We start from the raw sequence: 17,167 nt of genomic DNA on the forward strand, positions 1-17,167 counted from the left end.
CTATGGTTAGGAAACTTAACCATCTTTGATTAACGAGCTAGTCAAGTAGAGGCATACTAGGGACACTCTGTTTGTCTATGTATTCACACATGTACTAAGTTTCCGGTTAATACAATTCTAGCATGAATAATAAACATTTATCATGATATAAGAAAATATAAATAATAACTTTATTATTGCCTCTAGGGCATATTTCCTTCAGGTTCCTGCTACATGACACTCATCAAACACATCCTTTGTCGAGTTCCTGCCATGTGGCACTCAGCAAATACATGCTTTGCCGAGTTCTTGCTATGTGGCACTGACGAGCACAATTTTGTTACTCCCTTTTCTTGTTTTATTTCTTATATACATTTTTTTTGCATTTTGTGCTATGTTTTTTGATATTATTATTTAAATTTTTCCCCTTTCTATTTTCTTTTGTAGTAATTTAGTGCTTATTTAGGAATTTAGTGCATATAATTTAAATTTGAACCATAAGTGCATGAAAAAGGGAAATTTTTTGTTGGAAAATTCTATTTGTAAACTTTACTCTACGCTTAGCCATTCGGCAATAAAAGTAAAGGAATTCCAAACACCTGGCTGCCGGGACTAGACCCCGAACATGGAGTTCATTGGTTTTTTAATTATAATAATGCAAATGAAATGTGCAAAAAGAATGAAACTTGCCATGGTGCCCCATATGGCATCAAAATGTTGTGGTGAAATTTTGAGAAGGTTATGCAAAAGTTTTGACGTACACTACTTAGAAATCGGCGCATCTCCAAGGAAGAATTATAGTTTTGAGAGGGAATGGGCCACACTTGAAGTCAAAGTAATAGTTGCTTCATCGGTTGACATTTTTGAGAGGGAATCGTAGTTTGATAATTTTTCCCCTACACTCATTATACACCATTACACGTTCCAAGTCAAAAATTGGCATTTTTTTGGTTTGTTTGATATGTACAAGTGCAAGAATATTTGATAAAATTGAGTTGGAAAATCCTATTCGTGTTATTGAGTCTCTTTGTTTAGGCCTTGAAATGGAAATGAACTCCAAACATGAGAGTACCAAACTTTAACCAAACATGGAGGTTATTGTTTTTTTTAGAAAAAACAAATGTTGTGTGTAAAACATGAAAATTGGCATGATAACACTATAGATTCTGACGAGCGATATTTTTTGCGCTCATTCTTTCACCAAAGTTTAAACCGGATAATTCAGGAATCCATTAATGACCAATGAATGCAAGCATACACGTGTTCAATAGAAGGATGCATATTTGAGGGAAAGGAAAATAAACAATGGCAAAAAGTGTGTAGCAAGTTCATGGGAAGAACGATGGCATGAACTTGCGAAGCAGCAGGGCAATACAAACTGATGAGTTCATGGCAAGAACGATGGCATGAACTTGCGAAGTAGCAAGACACTACGAACTGATGAGTTTCGAGACCTGCGTGTTATAAATCCTCTCCCATGAGTCCACAGAAGAAAAGTAATTGCACGGAAGCAAAAAAACTGGAGAAAGAACAGGATGAAACGGTACCGGATAGGAGGGAAAGAAGAAAGTGAACAGTAGAGCCACTCATCGAACAAGTTCTGTAACAGAACGGGGGGTGTAGCATACGCACACGCTGAAAGACGTACAACTACTCTGGACAGAAGTATTTATACATAAATACGTATACTGTCTTCGCATTCAAAGGATTAAGAATTTCCATCAATATTTTTGATGAGAACATCTGTTCGGATCACGGCGCATTTCAACGGCTTGGGCGTTTCCGCAAGTGCATGTGCCTACGAATTTTCGGTCGCCTCCTTGTATTTGGTTCATGATTTTGATTCTGCAATTCTTGGTGCGTTTCTATTCTTAGAGAAATGTCCAGCGCATCTGGCGAGACGTGTACGACAACACTTGGGAGGCCCAGGAACCTAATCCATGCTACTTCCTCCGTCCGATAATATAAAAACATTTGTTTAAATGATATAAGAACATTCTTTAGAGCAACTTCAACGCAAGGGTCCATTTTGTCCGTTTAGGTCATCCGGACAAAAAACTTGGCCCAACGGGGCCATCCAAACGGATGCGCGTGTCCGCCCGCTGCTCGTTTTTCATATGCCCCGACCCAAATTGAACGCAAAAATGGGCCGCAAATGGGTCCGCGATGAACAAAAGCGGGCGCTCTCGTCCGCCCCTGCCCTCTCGTGTCCGCCCCTGGACCCACGAATCAGTGACCGAGCGAGGATACACGACCGGGCGCGAGGTCAGTTCACTCGCCATTTCCTTTCCTTCCACCGCCGCACCAGCAGCACCTCCCAGCCGGTGGCGATGCTCCTCTTCTCCGGCGGCGGCGGCCGCACCGGCGCGCTCCTCCCGACCACCTCCAAGCCAAAGGCGCACCACCACCACGCCAAGGTAGCCCCCGCCTCCACTCGCCGCCGCGGCCCCCACCCCGCCTCCGCCTCCTCCTCCTCCTCCTCCTCCTCAAGCCGCGTCCTCCAGCTCACTGCCGCCTTCTTCATCTTCCTCTTCCTCTTCGCCTTCCTCCACCTAGGCTTCCCCTCCTCCCGGTCCGCCGCGCCGTCCCCAGCCTGCCCCCCGCGCCCGCCTCACCCGCAGGTCGGCCTTCCTCCGCGACTCCGTGGCCACGGAGGCCGCCGTCGCCGCCAGGGCCGGCCGCGAGGCGCCCGTCAACATCACGACCAAGGACCTCTACGACCGGATCCAGTTCGACAACGTGGATGGCGGCGCGTGGAAGCAGGGGTGGGAGGTCGCTGTCGGAGCTGGCCGTCGACTCCGCCCGCCCACCTCGATCTCCTACGGTCCCAGTGCAGGTTGTGGCGAGGGAGGAACGCGGCGGCACCGGGAGGAAAGCTGCATCTCGCTTGTCCGCTTTGGGTCATCCACGAGCGGCGCGTTAGGTACATCCGCGGACCGTGCGTGTCCGCCTCATGTCCGCTAGGCGGACGGGTGACTCAAACGGACAAAATCCGTGTCCGTTCGGGTCACTGCGTTGGAGTTGCTCTTACACTACGGAGGAAGTACTGGTGTACATTCACGATAGCAAGTTTGTTAGTTATCACTGTATCATACGACTTGTTGTGCCATATATACATGTTTGATGCACGCAGCATCGTTCCAATCACTGCAGATTCCTATATATACGTTAACTTTCGTCTTATTACCCAATTTGCCAGTATACCTATCAAGGAGGTTTAGGCAAACATAAGTAGTGAAATCTTGATTTATAAAATTATAGAGTTGTCGCACACGCCACCAGGTTTCGCTGCATCGAATGGTTGCCGGCAAAAGTATACAAAGTGAGAGAGACTATGTTATGTATTAGGAGGGAGGAACAAGCTTTAACCCCCAGCTCACGTCTTTGCAATGTTGCACCTGCGGCACAATCTTGCCGGTGTCCGCCCCCTGCTTGATCCTGCAGTCGTAGAACGGCGGCGCGTGGAAGCACGGCTCCATGGACACGTCCCGGCCGCAGGGCGGGTTGGGCACCACAGAGCCGTTGTCCGGCTTGAACATCACCCACGGCGTGAGGCCGCCGAGGCCCTGCGCCACGTACCCGAACGTCGAAAAGCCGCTGGTCACCAGCACGTCGGTGAGGCTGAGCAGATATATCTCGGCCCACGCCTTGGTGTCGTGCGACCTGGCGCCGAAGTGCTGGTACTCCTCGTGGCTCGGCTGGTGCACGCCCACCGCCTCGCCGGTCACCGTCGCGCGCTCCCAGTACATGCCCTTGAGCTTGTCGTAGTACCAGGCCTTGAGGGAGGTCACGAGCACGGCCTTGGACCTCCTCCGGGAAGGCGCCGGCGGCGGCGTGGTGGCGGCGGGCAGTCCCTCGGCGAGCAACTCCGGAAGCAGACCCTCCTTCTGCGCGCACGTGGTGATCTGCTCCAGGAGCTCCGGCGAGTTCGGGGCACTGCCGAAGACGCGCACCTGGATGCCGACCCGCTGGTCCGCCGCCGCGAGGTAGGCGTCGTGGTAGCGCGCGATGAGGCCCCAGACGTGGTTGCTCGGGTGGAAGAGGTAGCGGCCGAGGTGGTGGAACACGGTGTCCGGCTCCGGGAAGAGCATGCCGAGCTCCTCCTGGAAGGCCATGACCAGGAACAGCCCCGGCACGATGTAGCTGTCCGTCCTCATCACCAGCCACCGGATGTCCCGGAGAACACTCTGGTCCTCGTCGCAGTAGAACTGCTTGTCTTCCCCGGTGGCGTCGTGGTCGAGATGAATGTACGCGAACGCCGGTAGCTCCCGCGCCGACGACACGGCGCCGACGTCGACGGGGCTGATCACCTTGTTCTTCACCATGTTCGCGTGGCTCTCGGCCGTCTCGATGCTGAAGTTGGTGTAGCTCGTCAGCGGGAAGTCCGGCGGGAGCACCCACGTGGTGCCGGGGAAGGGCTCGCAGAACAGCTCGCCCATCTCGTTGCTGGGGTCGACGAGGAGGACGCGGTCGGTGAGCACCGCGTAGAGGAACGCCGACGCGGCGGCCAGGATCCGGTTGCCGAGGCCGCGGTACGATATGGAGACCAGGTACTTGCACTCCGGTGACCCGGTGCCGGCGGCGTGGTTCTTCCCCGACCTGAGTTGCTCCTGCGCGTGGCTGTAGGCGGCGGTGCCCGGGCCGCAGCGTCTTTGCAGGGCCTCGTGCCGCCGCAGCTTGGAGACGAGGTACGGGGAGGGCTGCCTGCCGGCTCTCCGGCGGTACATGGCGGACTGGTACCTGCTGTGGCAAGATCTCTCGTCGACGCCGTCGGCCAGGAGGCCGCCGAGAAGCCTGTCATGCGCTGGCTCTGATCCTGCCAGAGCCAGACACAACAAATGAAATCGTCAGTAATCATTTAGCCTCTCACAGGACACCTGAAATTGTTGTCCGTGCGCGTCCGATTGTGAGTGGTGCTCCGGACAGGGGAGCTAGCTAGCGTAGCTACCTCGGCGTAAGGCGTTGGCGGCGTTGATCCACACCGCCGGCGCGCTGGTGCGCGCGCCGAAGAAGACGACCAACGACGGCACGGTGATGATGAAGGCGAGGAGCACGGCGTTGGCCGCGCACCCCCACCGCCTGGGCCTACGATCGAGCCCTTTCATCGGACGCCTGATGCACGCCGGCGCCGCCGCCTCGGCGTGGCGCAGCCAGTGGCCCGCGACCGAGCCGGCCGAGCGCTGCCGCGTCTTCCTCGGCGGCACCGCTACGGTATCGCTGCCTGCCTCGACATCCCGTCGCAGCATTGGTCGCTAGGCTACTAGTGCGTGATCTGAAAGAGTGGTGGAATCTTCGGTGGAACCATGGAAACACGGCTCCATGCGTCCCTGCGGTCGTCCGATGAGTTTTTGGGTCGTGCGTCACCAAATCAAATCTAAAGTATCGGCGCTAATCTAAATTTAATTAGGGCACTTTACAGTGTACCGACAGCACACTGTAACGGACTAGTGCAGTGGGCAGCAGAAAAGGAGCACACCGGAGCAGAAAAACCTATCTCGAGTTTGGGACTAGCGCAAACAGATCTCTCTTCTCATACTTTTCTTTTTCTGTTATCGTTTTTCTCGAGAAATTTACAGAAAAATCACCACCCTTTGAGGTTGTTTTTGCCCAAAATATATAGAGGGGAGTTCATATTACAACCTCAAACTACCACCAATTTCTAAAACACAACCCTGAAATGCGAAACCGTCTGATTTAGAATTTGACCCAAAATGGCTTTGAATTTGAAGTTTTGCTTTCATTTTCTTCCTACTTGGAAGAACTTGTTGAAAATTTTCCAGATTTAATATCATGGTTGTGTGAAGTTTTGAGGTTTTTTTGCCAAAATTTAACCCAAAATGGCTCTGAATTTAAATTTCCGCTCTCATTTTTTCTACTTGGCGAAAGCTGTTGAAGCTCTCTCTGATTGAATATAACGCTTGTTTGGATTATTGAGAATTTATTTAAAATAAAATAAAATTGGGCACTATCATTTCCTAGTCGATCATTTTTGCAGCATTTAGCTAGACTTGGTGCTGACAAGGATGTTGACTGGTCAAAAACAATCAAAAAACATCCAGGGTTGGTTTTTGTCTGATTTTGAAAGTTGAGGGTAAAATTAGGCGGTTTCGCAGTTTATAGTTGTGTTTTAGACCTTGGTGATACTTTGAGGTTATAATATGAACTTCTCTCAATTATCTATGGCTTATACTTATTACAAACAACACCAACTATCTGTATAACCAGTTACAACTAAGTTTATTTTTTCAAGGATGGTTATTATTGTTTGATGAACCTATTTTCTTATGAAATACCAATCTCTACTTATATACTACTCCCTCTGTACACTAATATAAGAGCGTTTAGATCACTATTTTAGTATTCTAAACGCTCTTATATTAGTTTACGGAGGGAGTACTACTTTGAAAATAACATAAGGTTCTCATTTTATCTTTCTTCCCACCACCCCTTCGTCCAACCTTCCTTGTATGATAATAATTTAACTTAATTTACTTACCTTCTGAACGAGTTTCACTTTAATTTACTTACCAAACTTCGGATCAAAATACTCCCTTCGTTCCTAAATATTTGTCTTTTTAGAGATTTTGCTTGAAGGACGAGCCACCATCGCTGCCACACAACTGCATCGACTAGTCGACATCGACTTTGTGCCACGCCGCCTGGCTTGGCAAGCTCATCAAGGAGGAGGTGCCACCGGCCATCGCGAAGGCGCATGGCTACCTCTTCCACTACCTCGGTGGCCGCGATGATGGCGGCTCCTCATCGTCATGGACCATCAGGTCGGCCGAGGACAGGGCGCCGACGACGGCTTCTCATCGTCACGGACCATCAGGTCAGACTAGGACAGGGCGGCGAGGCAAGCGGCGCACTGCTCAGCTTTTGCCAAGTCCGATCAGGCGCCCGGACTTGGTCCGTGAGGACCGCAACCTCGCGGAGGCCTGTGTCCGTGACCAGTCGCTCCCAATCGCATAGACGGCCGCGCGGCACCGCCGTCGCTTCGACAGGAAGCTCGCCGATCGGCGAGGAATGGTTGCCGCGCGACACCCCCGCTACTGGCGCCAGGGCACCGTGGTCGGGGTCGACATTTGCCGAACGGTCCTCCCTGTGATGTAGTCCGAACTTTAGTGAATTCCATCGCGTTTGATGAAATTTGTTTGGTTCGTTCAAATTTGTTTTAAAATGAATATGTGTATGGTTGGATGATCGGCTTCCACATCACTGTCCGGACCAGTCTACGGATAAATAGTGTATCCGATTTGGACGTCAGCCCCTTATTCATCTATGATCTGTGAGCCAAGCAAAGCACCGCTGGTAAAGAAGATCAATTCATTTTTCTTCTTGCTCTTTTTGGTAGTAAAATGAGTACCACTGACGTAAAGTATACTACCAATCAGGATCAGTAAAATGAGTACCATTGACGTAAAGTATACTACCAATGAAGTTAAGATGATCTCTGACATTGAGCTAACAGAAACATTTTTTATCAGACGAGTGGACTATGATGCATTTAACGCCACGCACATGCCCGTCAACGTTGCGCGTCGATCGAGTGCTAAACATTGTACTCCGGACACACTCTGAGGTTTGCCATGGACTAAATTAGCTGCACCGTACCGTTGAACATCTAGATCGAGAAGCAGAAATTAATGGTCCGGACACAGCGATACACGACGCAGGTACTTTTTTTAACAAGTGCCGCACTGCATTTTGTCACTTATCGTAATTTGTGAGTTTATTTTTGTAGATTTGTTTTTTTACATTTTATCTCTAAAACCGTGTGTTCAAATCATGAATTGTTTTCACCGTTGAATTTCTCACGTCAAGATCTTATAAAATAGATCCATGTCAATATATTTCGCCGAGATATTATAAAATAGAGCTAAAAACATATGACCAAAACCGGAAAGGACAGGAAACAAGGGGAAAATGGAAACCAGAAAAACAAAAAAGACAAAAAAGGGGGGAAAACCAAAACCAGAAAAAAAAAACGTAAGCACAGCCGTGCTTTTTCAATTTTTTTGAAGCACGCCGTGTTTTCTCATTTTCAGGAAGCACAACTATGCTTCTCGTGGAAGCACATGCTACACTTTTCTTTTTTTCGGAAAACACAAATGTGCTTCTCGCCCAATCACAGACTATGCTTTTCCATTTTTTTAGAAGCACAATTTGTGCTTTTGGGTTGGGCTTATCGCAGAAGCACTACCGTGCTTTTTGAATTTCGCTTCTTGCAGAGGTGCATGTTGTGCCTCTCGCAGAAAAGTATTGCCTGAAAAGAAAACAAAAATATCCGCCCAAACCTAGTGAAAACCAAGCAAAAGCCAAAAATCCGAGAAACCCCCCAGAGAAATTAATTAAAATCTGAAAATGCATGCGGAAAAAAATCAGAATTTCGTGGGTGCGCTACTGAGCAACACGTGGTGGTGGCTGGGCATACCACTTGGCACACTCCCATGCCCAAAAGGTGGCCTCTACGGGAGCCCTCCGAGAAGTACCCCTGATTACATGCTCCCGAAGAACAAACCGCGAATGCTATTTACCGTATTAAGCGACCGCACGGGGATGTCTCACTGAAGGTTGTAGAGTAGTTGGGCCCGCCCATTTTTGCGCAGCGATCGAATGAAAAGGGGAATGGGAAATTGGGAGAAGCGGGGATCGGTCTCTGGTCTCCTAGGAAAGAGCTCGTGAAGCTAGCCACTGTGCCTGTGTCTTTGCACGCGATAAGTTGTTGGCGTGTTTTCTACTTGAGGCGAACGGAGCCGGGTTTTTCCATAGTTTTTTGTTTTTGTTTTTTATAGGGTTTTCTTCGTTTTTATTCAGTTTCTTTTTTTTCTTCTCCATTTTTTTGCTTGGTATTTTTTTCTTCTCCATTTTTTGGTTTGATTTTTTTCTTCTTCTCCTTTTTTTTGTTTTTCTTATGTTTGTTTTCATTTTTTGAATAAGTGACCAACATTTTTTGTACACATGTTCAACATTGTCCGGACGCCTTTTCAATATTTTTCAAATACTTGTTCAACATTTTTAATACTTATTCAACTTTTTAAAATACTTGTTCAACATTTTTCATATACTCTTTCAACATTTTAAAAATTATTAGAAAAATTAAAATACTTGTTCAATATTTGTAATACTTATTCCACATTTTCGAAATACTTTGATCAATGTTTTTAATACTTATTTCAACATTTTTCAAATACTTGTTCAATATTTTTAATACTTATTCAACATTTACATATACTTGTTCAAAAAATTCATTTACTCATTCAACATTTTTAATAATTATTCAATATTTTTAAAATACTTGTTTCAACATTTTTAATACTTATTCAACATTTTCAAATATGTGTTCAACATTTTTAAAATTCTTGTTCAACATTTTTTGATACTTATTCAATATTTTTCAGATACTTGTTCAACATTTTTTCAGATGTGTTTTTGTATAATATATCTAGAATATTTTTAAAGTATAAAGAAAAGTACAAAAATTAAGCAAAAAAGGAGAACAGAAAACAGAAAAAAACAGGCCCTGGTCTCCGGCGTGCCTGGGTTGGCCCATTTGGGGCTCCCCCGACGCGAGAGCTACCCCTGGCTCGCTTAAAGCGAGAAATAGGGGCGCCAAGAACAAACACACCAGGAAGAGAGAGCAAGCAATTAGAGTGGGCCAGCCCGTTTAGATAGCTAGTGGATTACAAGATTCCTGTTTTATTCTAAAAAAGTACAAGATTCCTGTTTTGGGAACCATCTTTTTTTTTGACAGGTAACTAGTGATTTATTCAAAGTTCAAAACAAGAGGAAGACAAATAATATCTGGAAGATCCCCTAGCCACAAGTGGCGACCTACTAGGAGGGTTGAAGCCGCCTTAGCCAGTGCATGGGCTTCAAAGTTAGCCTCCCGATGCTCGAAACGGAAAGAAACATCTTCAAACTCCATCCTTCTCTTCGTGATTTCATGCAACACTGGAGCGTAATGCGTCGACGCACCCTTGTCTATACTGCAAACAACTTCCATGCAATCTGTTGCAATTGTCATACGTGAGAGACTTAGGTCTTTTGCTAGTGCCAAAGCTTCATTGCATGCTTGAACTTCTAAACTCACAGCATCAACAAGACCATCATAGACAATAGCTGAGGCCCCCAAATAATGACCATCCTTATCCCCGCAAAGGGTTGTTGTCGTACCCACATTACCTTGACGAGATATACGGTCGTCTACATTGATTTTTACTTTATTGCCACCCGGGGCAATCCAAGTCCTTGTTCTTGGGCGTGCAACAATACTCGGCTTGGCATCACTATTCTTCTTCTCGCGAGCAATCTCCAAGTTTTGTAGATATCTAGTGATAAAACACATGGTGGAGAGAGGACTCTGAAACTCGTTATCATGTATTGCCCATCTCCTCGCCCACCAAATTGCCCACATTGTGATTAATACTTTCGCTAGGTCACTCTAATTCATGTTCGACTTTTTACATGTTTTGAGGGCCTTCCCGAATGTTTTCTCTTTTATTTCTTTGAAAATGTTCATAAAACCCAAAACAAATATGTATTGAAAATCGATCATTCTTGTAATGTTTTAAAAAATTATAAAATATTAACAAATCTAGACACATTTTAGTGTTAAATACATCCGTATCTATACAAATCAAAGATAAGTAATTTGGGACGGAGGTTGTAGTTCACAAATGTTTTAGAAAATGATATCTTTTTCAAATGTTCATGCTTTCTTTTTAAAAAGCACTTTTTGAAAGGAAAATGGAAAACCGAAGTAAAAACTAGTGAAATAAAAAAACACTTGAAAAAACCCCGCTAAAAAATTGCCTATTTCAGGAAGAAAATCGCTCGCGCTCTAATAAGGGCCAGCTAAGGATGGCAATGAGTAGGGTATGGGGCGGGTGGAGCAATACCATACCCATACCCGTGTAGTTAATGGGTACAAAATTCTACCCATACCCGTACCCACAGGTATGAAACTTTACCCGTACCCATACCCGGCGGTTACCCATACCCATTGGGTACCCAATGGGTAGATCAAACAGTACACAAGTTATTCGCAATTTTACATTCGTCTATAGCACATGTAACCAAAAAAACATTGATCTCAACTCAATAACAATAGATGAATACATGACAATTATCTCAATTCAAATTGACAATTGGTGAGGTTCATAAGCTCAGAACACCACTTTAACATATGCACACTTGTGAATCACGGATAAGGTTCACATGTCAGTATAAACGGGTAGGGTTTGGGTATACCCATGGGTAAAAGGCTATACCCGTGTCCTACCCATGACTTAATGGGTAGGGTATGGGTACTACCCATGGGTATAAAATTGTGCCCATGCTCTGCCCATGCGGGTACGGTATCCGTGGGTACCCGTACCCATGGGTAAAATTGCCCTCCTTAGGGCCAGCGTAATCGAGGGACGTTCTGTGTGTTTGCCCATTGGGAGCTGTAGTTAACCCTCTGTTGAGGTTATTGTAAAAAAATGTTGGGGCATTAGATTAGTCTATACTTATCCTTTTTTTAGATTTGTCTACGCTTATCTTTTATTTTTTGCGAATAAGTCTACGCTTATCCATCACTTCGGTCCTTCCAGGTTCTCCTCCAGCCACTATGGTACGTGCAACATTTGGATTCATTGATGAGATAGGGTGGATATGGGTATCCATTGTCTGAGCTTCGGCCCTTTCTGTTGAATATATGTGCAAATTACTACGAGATTTAATCCGAACAAACAGTAAATAAATCATGACGACGAAAACAGAGAGTAAACTAATCATGCGGACTAGCATAGTAGATGAACAGATTAAATTTAGGGCACATACTAGAATTAAGAATTCTAGCACGATCTCGAACAAGGAGGACAAGATCACATACGATGCAGCGGGAGCAGGACCGCCAGCGTTGATGTTGTCGCCCATGTTGTTGAGGAAGAGGTTGCCGAGGTGGGGGAAGAAGTCGTCGTCGGCGAAGTCGTCGCTGCCAGCAGTCACGCGAGTGCGCTCCCCAAACACCTGATCGCCCCTCTTCTGTACAGGATCACGAGAGGCGGGGTTCCAGAGGCCTGTTGTCCCTTCTCATGGTGCACGCCGAAAGGAGGGATGGAGAAGACTTGTGTGGCGGCGCAATGATCTGGAACGATGGTGCGAAACCGTGCGATACAGCGGCGGCTAGGATAGATGTCTGCCTGACTATATAGTGCAGGCTGGGTAGGTCGTGGGAGTAAACCCCAAATATAGATAACGTGCATAGCTCTGTCCTCGGCTCGGCTCATTCCCGCAACCCGCGGCGCGGCGCGGCGCGTCGTGACGAGGCGTGGCGAGGCGAGCGAGGAGGAGGAGCGCGCGTGTAGGTCTCCTCTTCTCATGCTCTTACAAGTGGTAGAAGAGCTCGCCTTATAAAGAGGTGCAAGTCTCACTCAACTTTCGGGGTGGGACTAAATTTTAGTCCCACTCACAGCACTCACAAGCTATGCATGAATGGGCCAAGATAATTTCAGAATTTTAGTTGGGCTTTGGGCCGAAGGCCTACTAGCAAATTCCAACAATCCCCCACAAAGTCTCATTGGCACATCTCATCACTTAGTTCCAAAACACTGTTTATATACTGATGCTTAGTGAAGACTGTAAAGTTGAACTTCCACTAAGAGGTTTATGCTAGACTAGATCACAACTTGAATAGTGGACTATGCCTTGAACTACAAGTTTTTTGCGAGACTAGTTTCACAGAAATTCTCGGCCGATACTGGGCTACCGCGAGGCTTCCCCGTGGGTGGAGCGTATACGTCATACTCCAGGGCCTCTCATGAATTTATTAGAGAACGCCCAATTCTCACAGACTGCGGCGTTAACAGTCAAATTCATATAGGTGTGTTCCTCAGGAGATGCTCTGCAGGACAACATCTCTGCTTACTCAAATAAGCCACTTAGAACACATTAAGATAACTATCAACCTGCCATCCAGATCAGGAGGGTATTGCATCTTCACGGAGTGAGATAATTGAAATATGGATACTCTCCTCTTAGCTGACCAACAGCTTGTCTCCCCATTCTACTTCACGGGATCTCCGATCACATAGAGTGGGTTACCACTATGGACAACTCATGCGGTGGGTCTCAAACCCATCTCCATCGATGCATTATATATCACATTACGTGATAAACCCTTTGTGAAGGGATCTGCCAAGTTTTTCGACGTTTGGATATAATCCAACGTAATAACTCCGGAGTTCCTCAATTTTCTGATAGATTTTAGTCTCCTCTTCACATGCCTTGAGAACTTCATATTATCCTTAGAACTATTTATCTTGACGATCACAGTTTAATTATCACGGTTCATCAGGATAGGGGGTACTGGTTTTTCAACCATAGGTAAGTCCATCAAGAGCTCACGAAGCCACTCTACTTGAACAGTGGCAGTGTCTAATGCTGTGAGTTCTGCCTCCATAGTTGACCTTGTTAAGATGGTCTGCTTGCAGGACTTCCAGGAAACAGCGCCACCATCAAGTGTAAAAACATAACCACTTGTGGCCTTAATCTCATCAGCATCAGATATCCAGTTTGAGTCACTATAACCCTCCAGTACCCTTGGATACCCGGTGTAGTGAATCCCATACTCATAGTGCCTTTCAAGTAGCGCATAACTCTCTCAAGTGCATGCCAATGATCATCTCCCGGTTTTGACACAAACCGACTCAACTTGCTCACAGCAAAAGAGATGTCAGGCCTCATGGCACTCGCCAAATACATAAGCGAGCCAATAATCTGAGAATACCTCAGTTTATCTCTAACAATCCGTCGATTCTTTCGAAGCAACACAGCAGCATCATATGGAGTTGGAGAAGGCGTGCAGTCGCTATACCCAAAACGACTCAAGATCTTTTCCACATAGTGAGACTGAAGCAGTGTGATCCCACCATTCTCATCTCTCAACAGCTTGATGTTTAAGATAACATCATCTACTCCTAGATCCTTCATCTCAAAACAGCGAGATAAGAAATCCTTAACCTCCTTGATTAGATCAAGTTTGGTTCCAAAGATTAGTATGTCATCGACATACAGACAAAGAATAACTCCTTCGCCCCCACCATGGTGATAGTACACACACTTGTCACCATCATTTACTATAAAGCCGGCAGTAGTTAATGTTCTTTCGAACTTCTCATGCCACTCCTTAGGAGCTTGTTTAAGGCCATATAAAGACTTTAATAACTTGCACACCTTTCCTTCCTGACCAGGTACTAAAAAACCATCTGGCTAATCCATGTAAATTTCCTCCTTCAACTCTCCATTGAGGAAAGTCGTCTTAACGTCCATTTGATGAACGAGAAGACCATGTGAGGCAGCTAGTGATAGTAGCACCCGAATAGTGGTCAGTCTAGCCACGGGTGAGTAAGTATCAAAGAAGTATTCACCTTCTTTCTAGGTACAACCCTTGGCCACAAGCTATGCCTTGTACATTTCAATTGTACCATCAGGTCTAAGCTTCTTCTTGAACACCCACTTACATCCTACAAGTTTGCACCCATAAGGATGGTCAGTGATCTCCCAGGTTCCGTTAGCTAAGATGGAATCCATCTCGCTACGAACCGCTTCCTTCCAGTAGTCAGCATCAGGAGATGCATAGGCTTTTGAAATAGTCCTGGGTGTGTCATCCACGAGGTACACAATGAAATCATCACCAAAGGACTTTGCAGTCCTCTGTCTCTTACTCCTTATAGGAGTTTCATTGTCACCCTAAACAGGATTCTCAATGTGTTCCATCGCAATGGTGGGTTCAGGAATTACAGTGAATTCCTCACTAGATGGAGTAGGTATCTCCTGATTTGATGAACTTGACATATCCTTCATAGGAAATATGTCCTCAAAGAAAGTTGCATCATTCGACTCCATAATCGTACCAACATGCATGTCTGATACCTTAGATTTTATTATAAAGATCTATAGCCAATGCTATGAAAAGCATAGCCGAGAAGAATACAATCCACGGTTTTTTGTCCAAGCTTGCGTTTCTTGGAAATTTGTATATTGACTTTCGCCAAACAACCCCAAGAACGTAGGTAAGAGAGTTTCAACCTTTTCCTTTCCCATTCCTCAGATGGAGTCATGCTCTTATGCTTTGTAGGAACTCGGTTTAGGAAATGACATGCCATCATTAGCGCATCCCCCACTATTCCTTGGAAAGACCTGATGTGTCTAACATGGCATTAACCAAATCAGTTATAGTTTGGTTCTTTCTTTCGGCCACCCCATTAGGCTGAGGTGAGTAGGGAGGCGTCCTCTCATGGATTATACCATGTTCCGCACAAAACAAATCAAATTCATTAGAAAAATACTCTCCACCACGATCGGACCTTAGCCGTTTAATTTTTCGATCAAGTTGGTTCTCCGCTTCAGCTTTATAGTTTTTGAAGAAAGTGCCTTATGAAGGAAATATGCCCTAGAGGCAATAATAAAGTTATTATTTATTTCCTTATATCATGATAAATGTTTATTATTCATGCTAGAATTGTATTAACCGGAAACATAATACTTGTGTGAACACATAGACAAACAGAGTGTCACTAGTATGCCTCTACTTGACTAGCTCGTTGATCAAAGATGGTTATGTTTCCTAGCCATTGACATGAGTTGTCGTTTGATTAAAGGGCTCACATCATTAGGAGAATGATGTGATTGACTTGACCCATTCTGTTAGCTTAGCACTCGATCGTTTAGTATTCTGCTATTGCTTTCTTCATGACTTATACATGTTCCTATGACTATGAGATTATGCAACTCCCGTTTACCGGAGGAACACTTTGTGTGCTACCAAACGTCACAACGTAACTGGGTGATTATAAAGGTGCTCTACAGGTGTCTCTGAAGGTACTTGTTGGGTTGGCGTATTTCGATATTAGGATTTGTCACTCCGATTGTCGGAGAGGTATCTCTGGGCCCACTCGGTAATGCACATCACTATAAGCCTTGCACGCATTGCAACTAATGAGTTAGTTGTGGAATGGTGTATTACGGAACAAGTAAAGAGACATGCCGGTAACGAGATTGAACTAGGTATTGAGATACCGACGATCGAATCTCGGGCAAGTAACATACCGATGACAAAGGGAACAACGTATGTTGTTATGCGGTTTGACCGATAAAGATCTTCGTAGAATATGTGGGAGCCAATATGAGCATCCAGGTTCGGCTATTGGTTATTGACCGGAGTCATGTCTACATAGTTCTCGAACCCGTAGGGTCTGCACGCTTAAAGTTCAATGATGGTTATATTATGAGTTTATGTGCTTTGATGTACCGAAGGTAGTTCGGAGTCCCGGATGTGATCACGGACAAGACGAGGAGTCTCGAAATGGCCGAGACATAAAGATTGATATATTGGAAGCCTATATTTGGATATCGGAAGTGTTTCGGGTGAAATCGGGATTTTACCGGAGTGCCGGGGGTTACCGGAACCCCCCGGGGGTTTAATGGGCCAAGATTGGCCTTAGTGGAGAAGACGAGGGGCGGCCAGGGCAGGCCGCGCGCCCCCTCCCCCTCTAGTCCTAATTGGACAAGGAGGGGGTGTGGCGCCCCCCTTTCCTTCCTCTCTCCCTCCTCCTTCTCCCTTCTCCTTCTCCAACTAGGAAAGGAGGGAGTCCTACTCCCGGTGGGAGTAGGACTCCTCCCTGGCGTGCCTCCTCCTGGCCAGCCGCCTCTCCCCACTTGCTCCTTTATATACGGGGGCAGGGGGGCACCTCTAGACACAACAGTTGATCCCTGGGATCTCTTAGCCGTGTGCGGTGCCCCCTCCACCATAGTCCACCTCGATAATATCGTAGCGGTGCTTAGGCGAAGCCCTGCGTCGGTAGAACATCATCATCGTCACCACGCCGTCGTGCTGACGTAACTCTCCCTCAAAGCTCGGCTGGATCAGAGTTCGAGGGACGTCATCGAGCTGAACGTTTGCTGTTCTCGGAGGTGCCGTACGTTTGGTACTTGATCGGTTGGATCGTGAAGACGTACGACTACATCAACCGCATTGTGCTAATGCTTCCGCTTTCGGTCTACGAGGGTACGTGGACAACACTCTCCCCTCTCGTTGCTATGCATCACCATGATCCTGTGTGTGCGTAGGGAATTTTTTGAAATTACTACGTTCCCCAACAGTGGTATACGAGCCTGGTTTTATGCGTAGATGTTATATGCA

At 46.2% G+C, this 17,167-nt stretch overlaps 1 protein-coding gene across 1 annotated transcript; it reads right to left on the reverse strand.

Moving 5' to 3' along the window:
• Positions 1-3,211: 3,211 nt before the first annotated feature.
• Positions 3,212-5,445, reverse strand: LOC109756180 (fucosyltransferase 2). Its single transcript, XM_020315049.4, has 2 exons — positions 4,928-5,445; positions 3,212-4,795 (listed from the first exon to the last, which is right to left on the reverse strand). Exons 1-2 carry the CDS (start codon positions 5,223-5,225, stop codon positions 3,324-3,326), a joined length of 1,770 nt encoding a protein of 589 aa, XP_020170638.1. The 5' UTR covers positions 5,226-5,445; the 3' UTR covers positions 3,212-3,323.
• Between the last annotated feature and the right edge of the window lie 11,722 nt (positions 5,446-17,167).

Source organism: Aegilops tauschii, chromosome 7 (assembly GCF_002575655.3).
Source record: "Aegilops tauschii subsp. strangulata cultivar AL8/78 chromosome 7, Aet v6.0, whole genome shotgun sequence".
Lineage (NCBI taxonomy): Eukaryota > Viridiplantae > Streptophyta > Magnoliopsida > Poales > Poaceae > Aegilops > Aegilops tauschii.

Coding starts and splice junctions, on each gene's coding strand:
- LOC109756180 (XM_020315049.4), bottom strand. CDS start 5,225: ATGCTGCGACGGGATGTCGAGGCAGGCAGCGATACCGTAGCGGTGCCG. Junction 4,796..4,927: donor CGCCAACGCCTTACGCCGAG/GTAGCTACGCTA, acceptor TGGCTCTGGCAG/GATCAGAGCCAGCGCATGAC.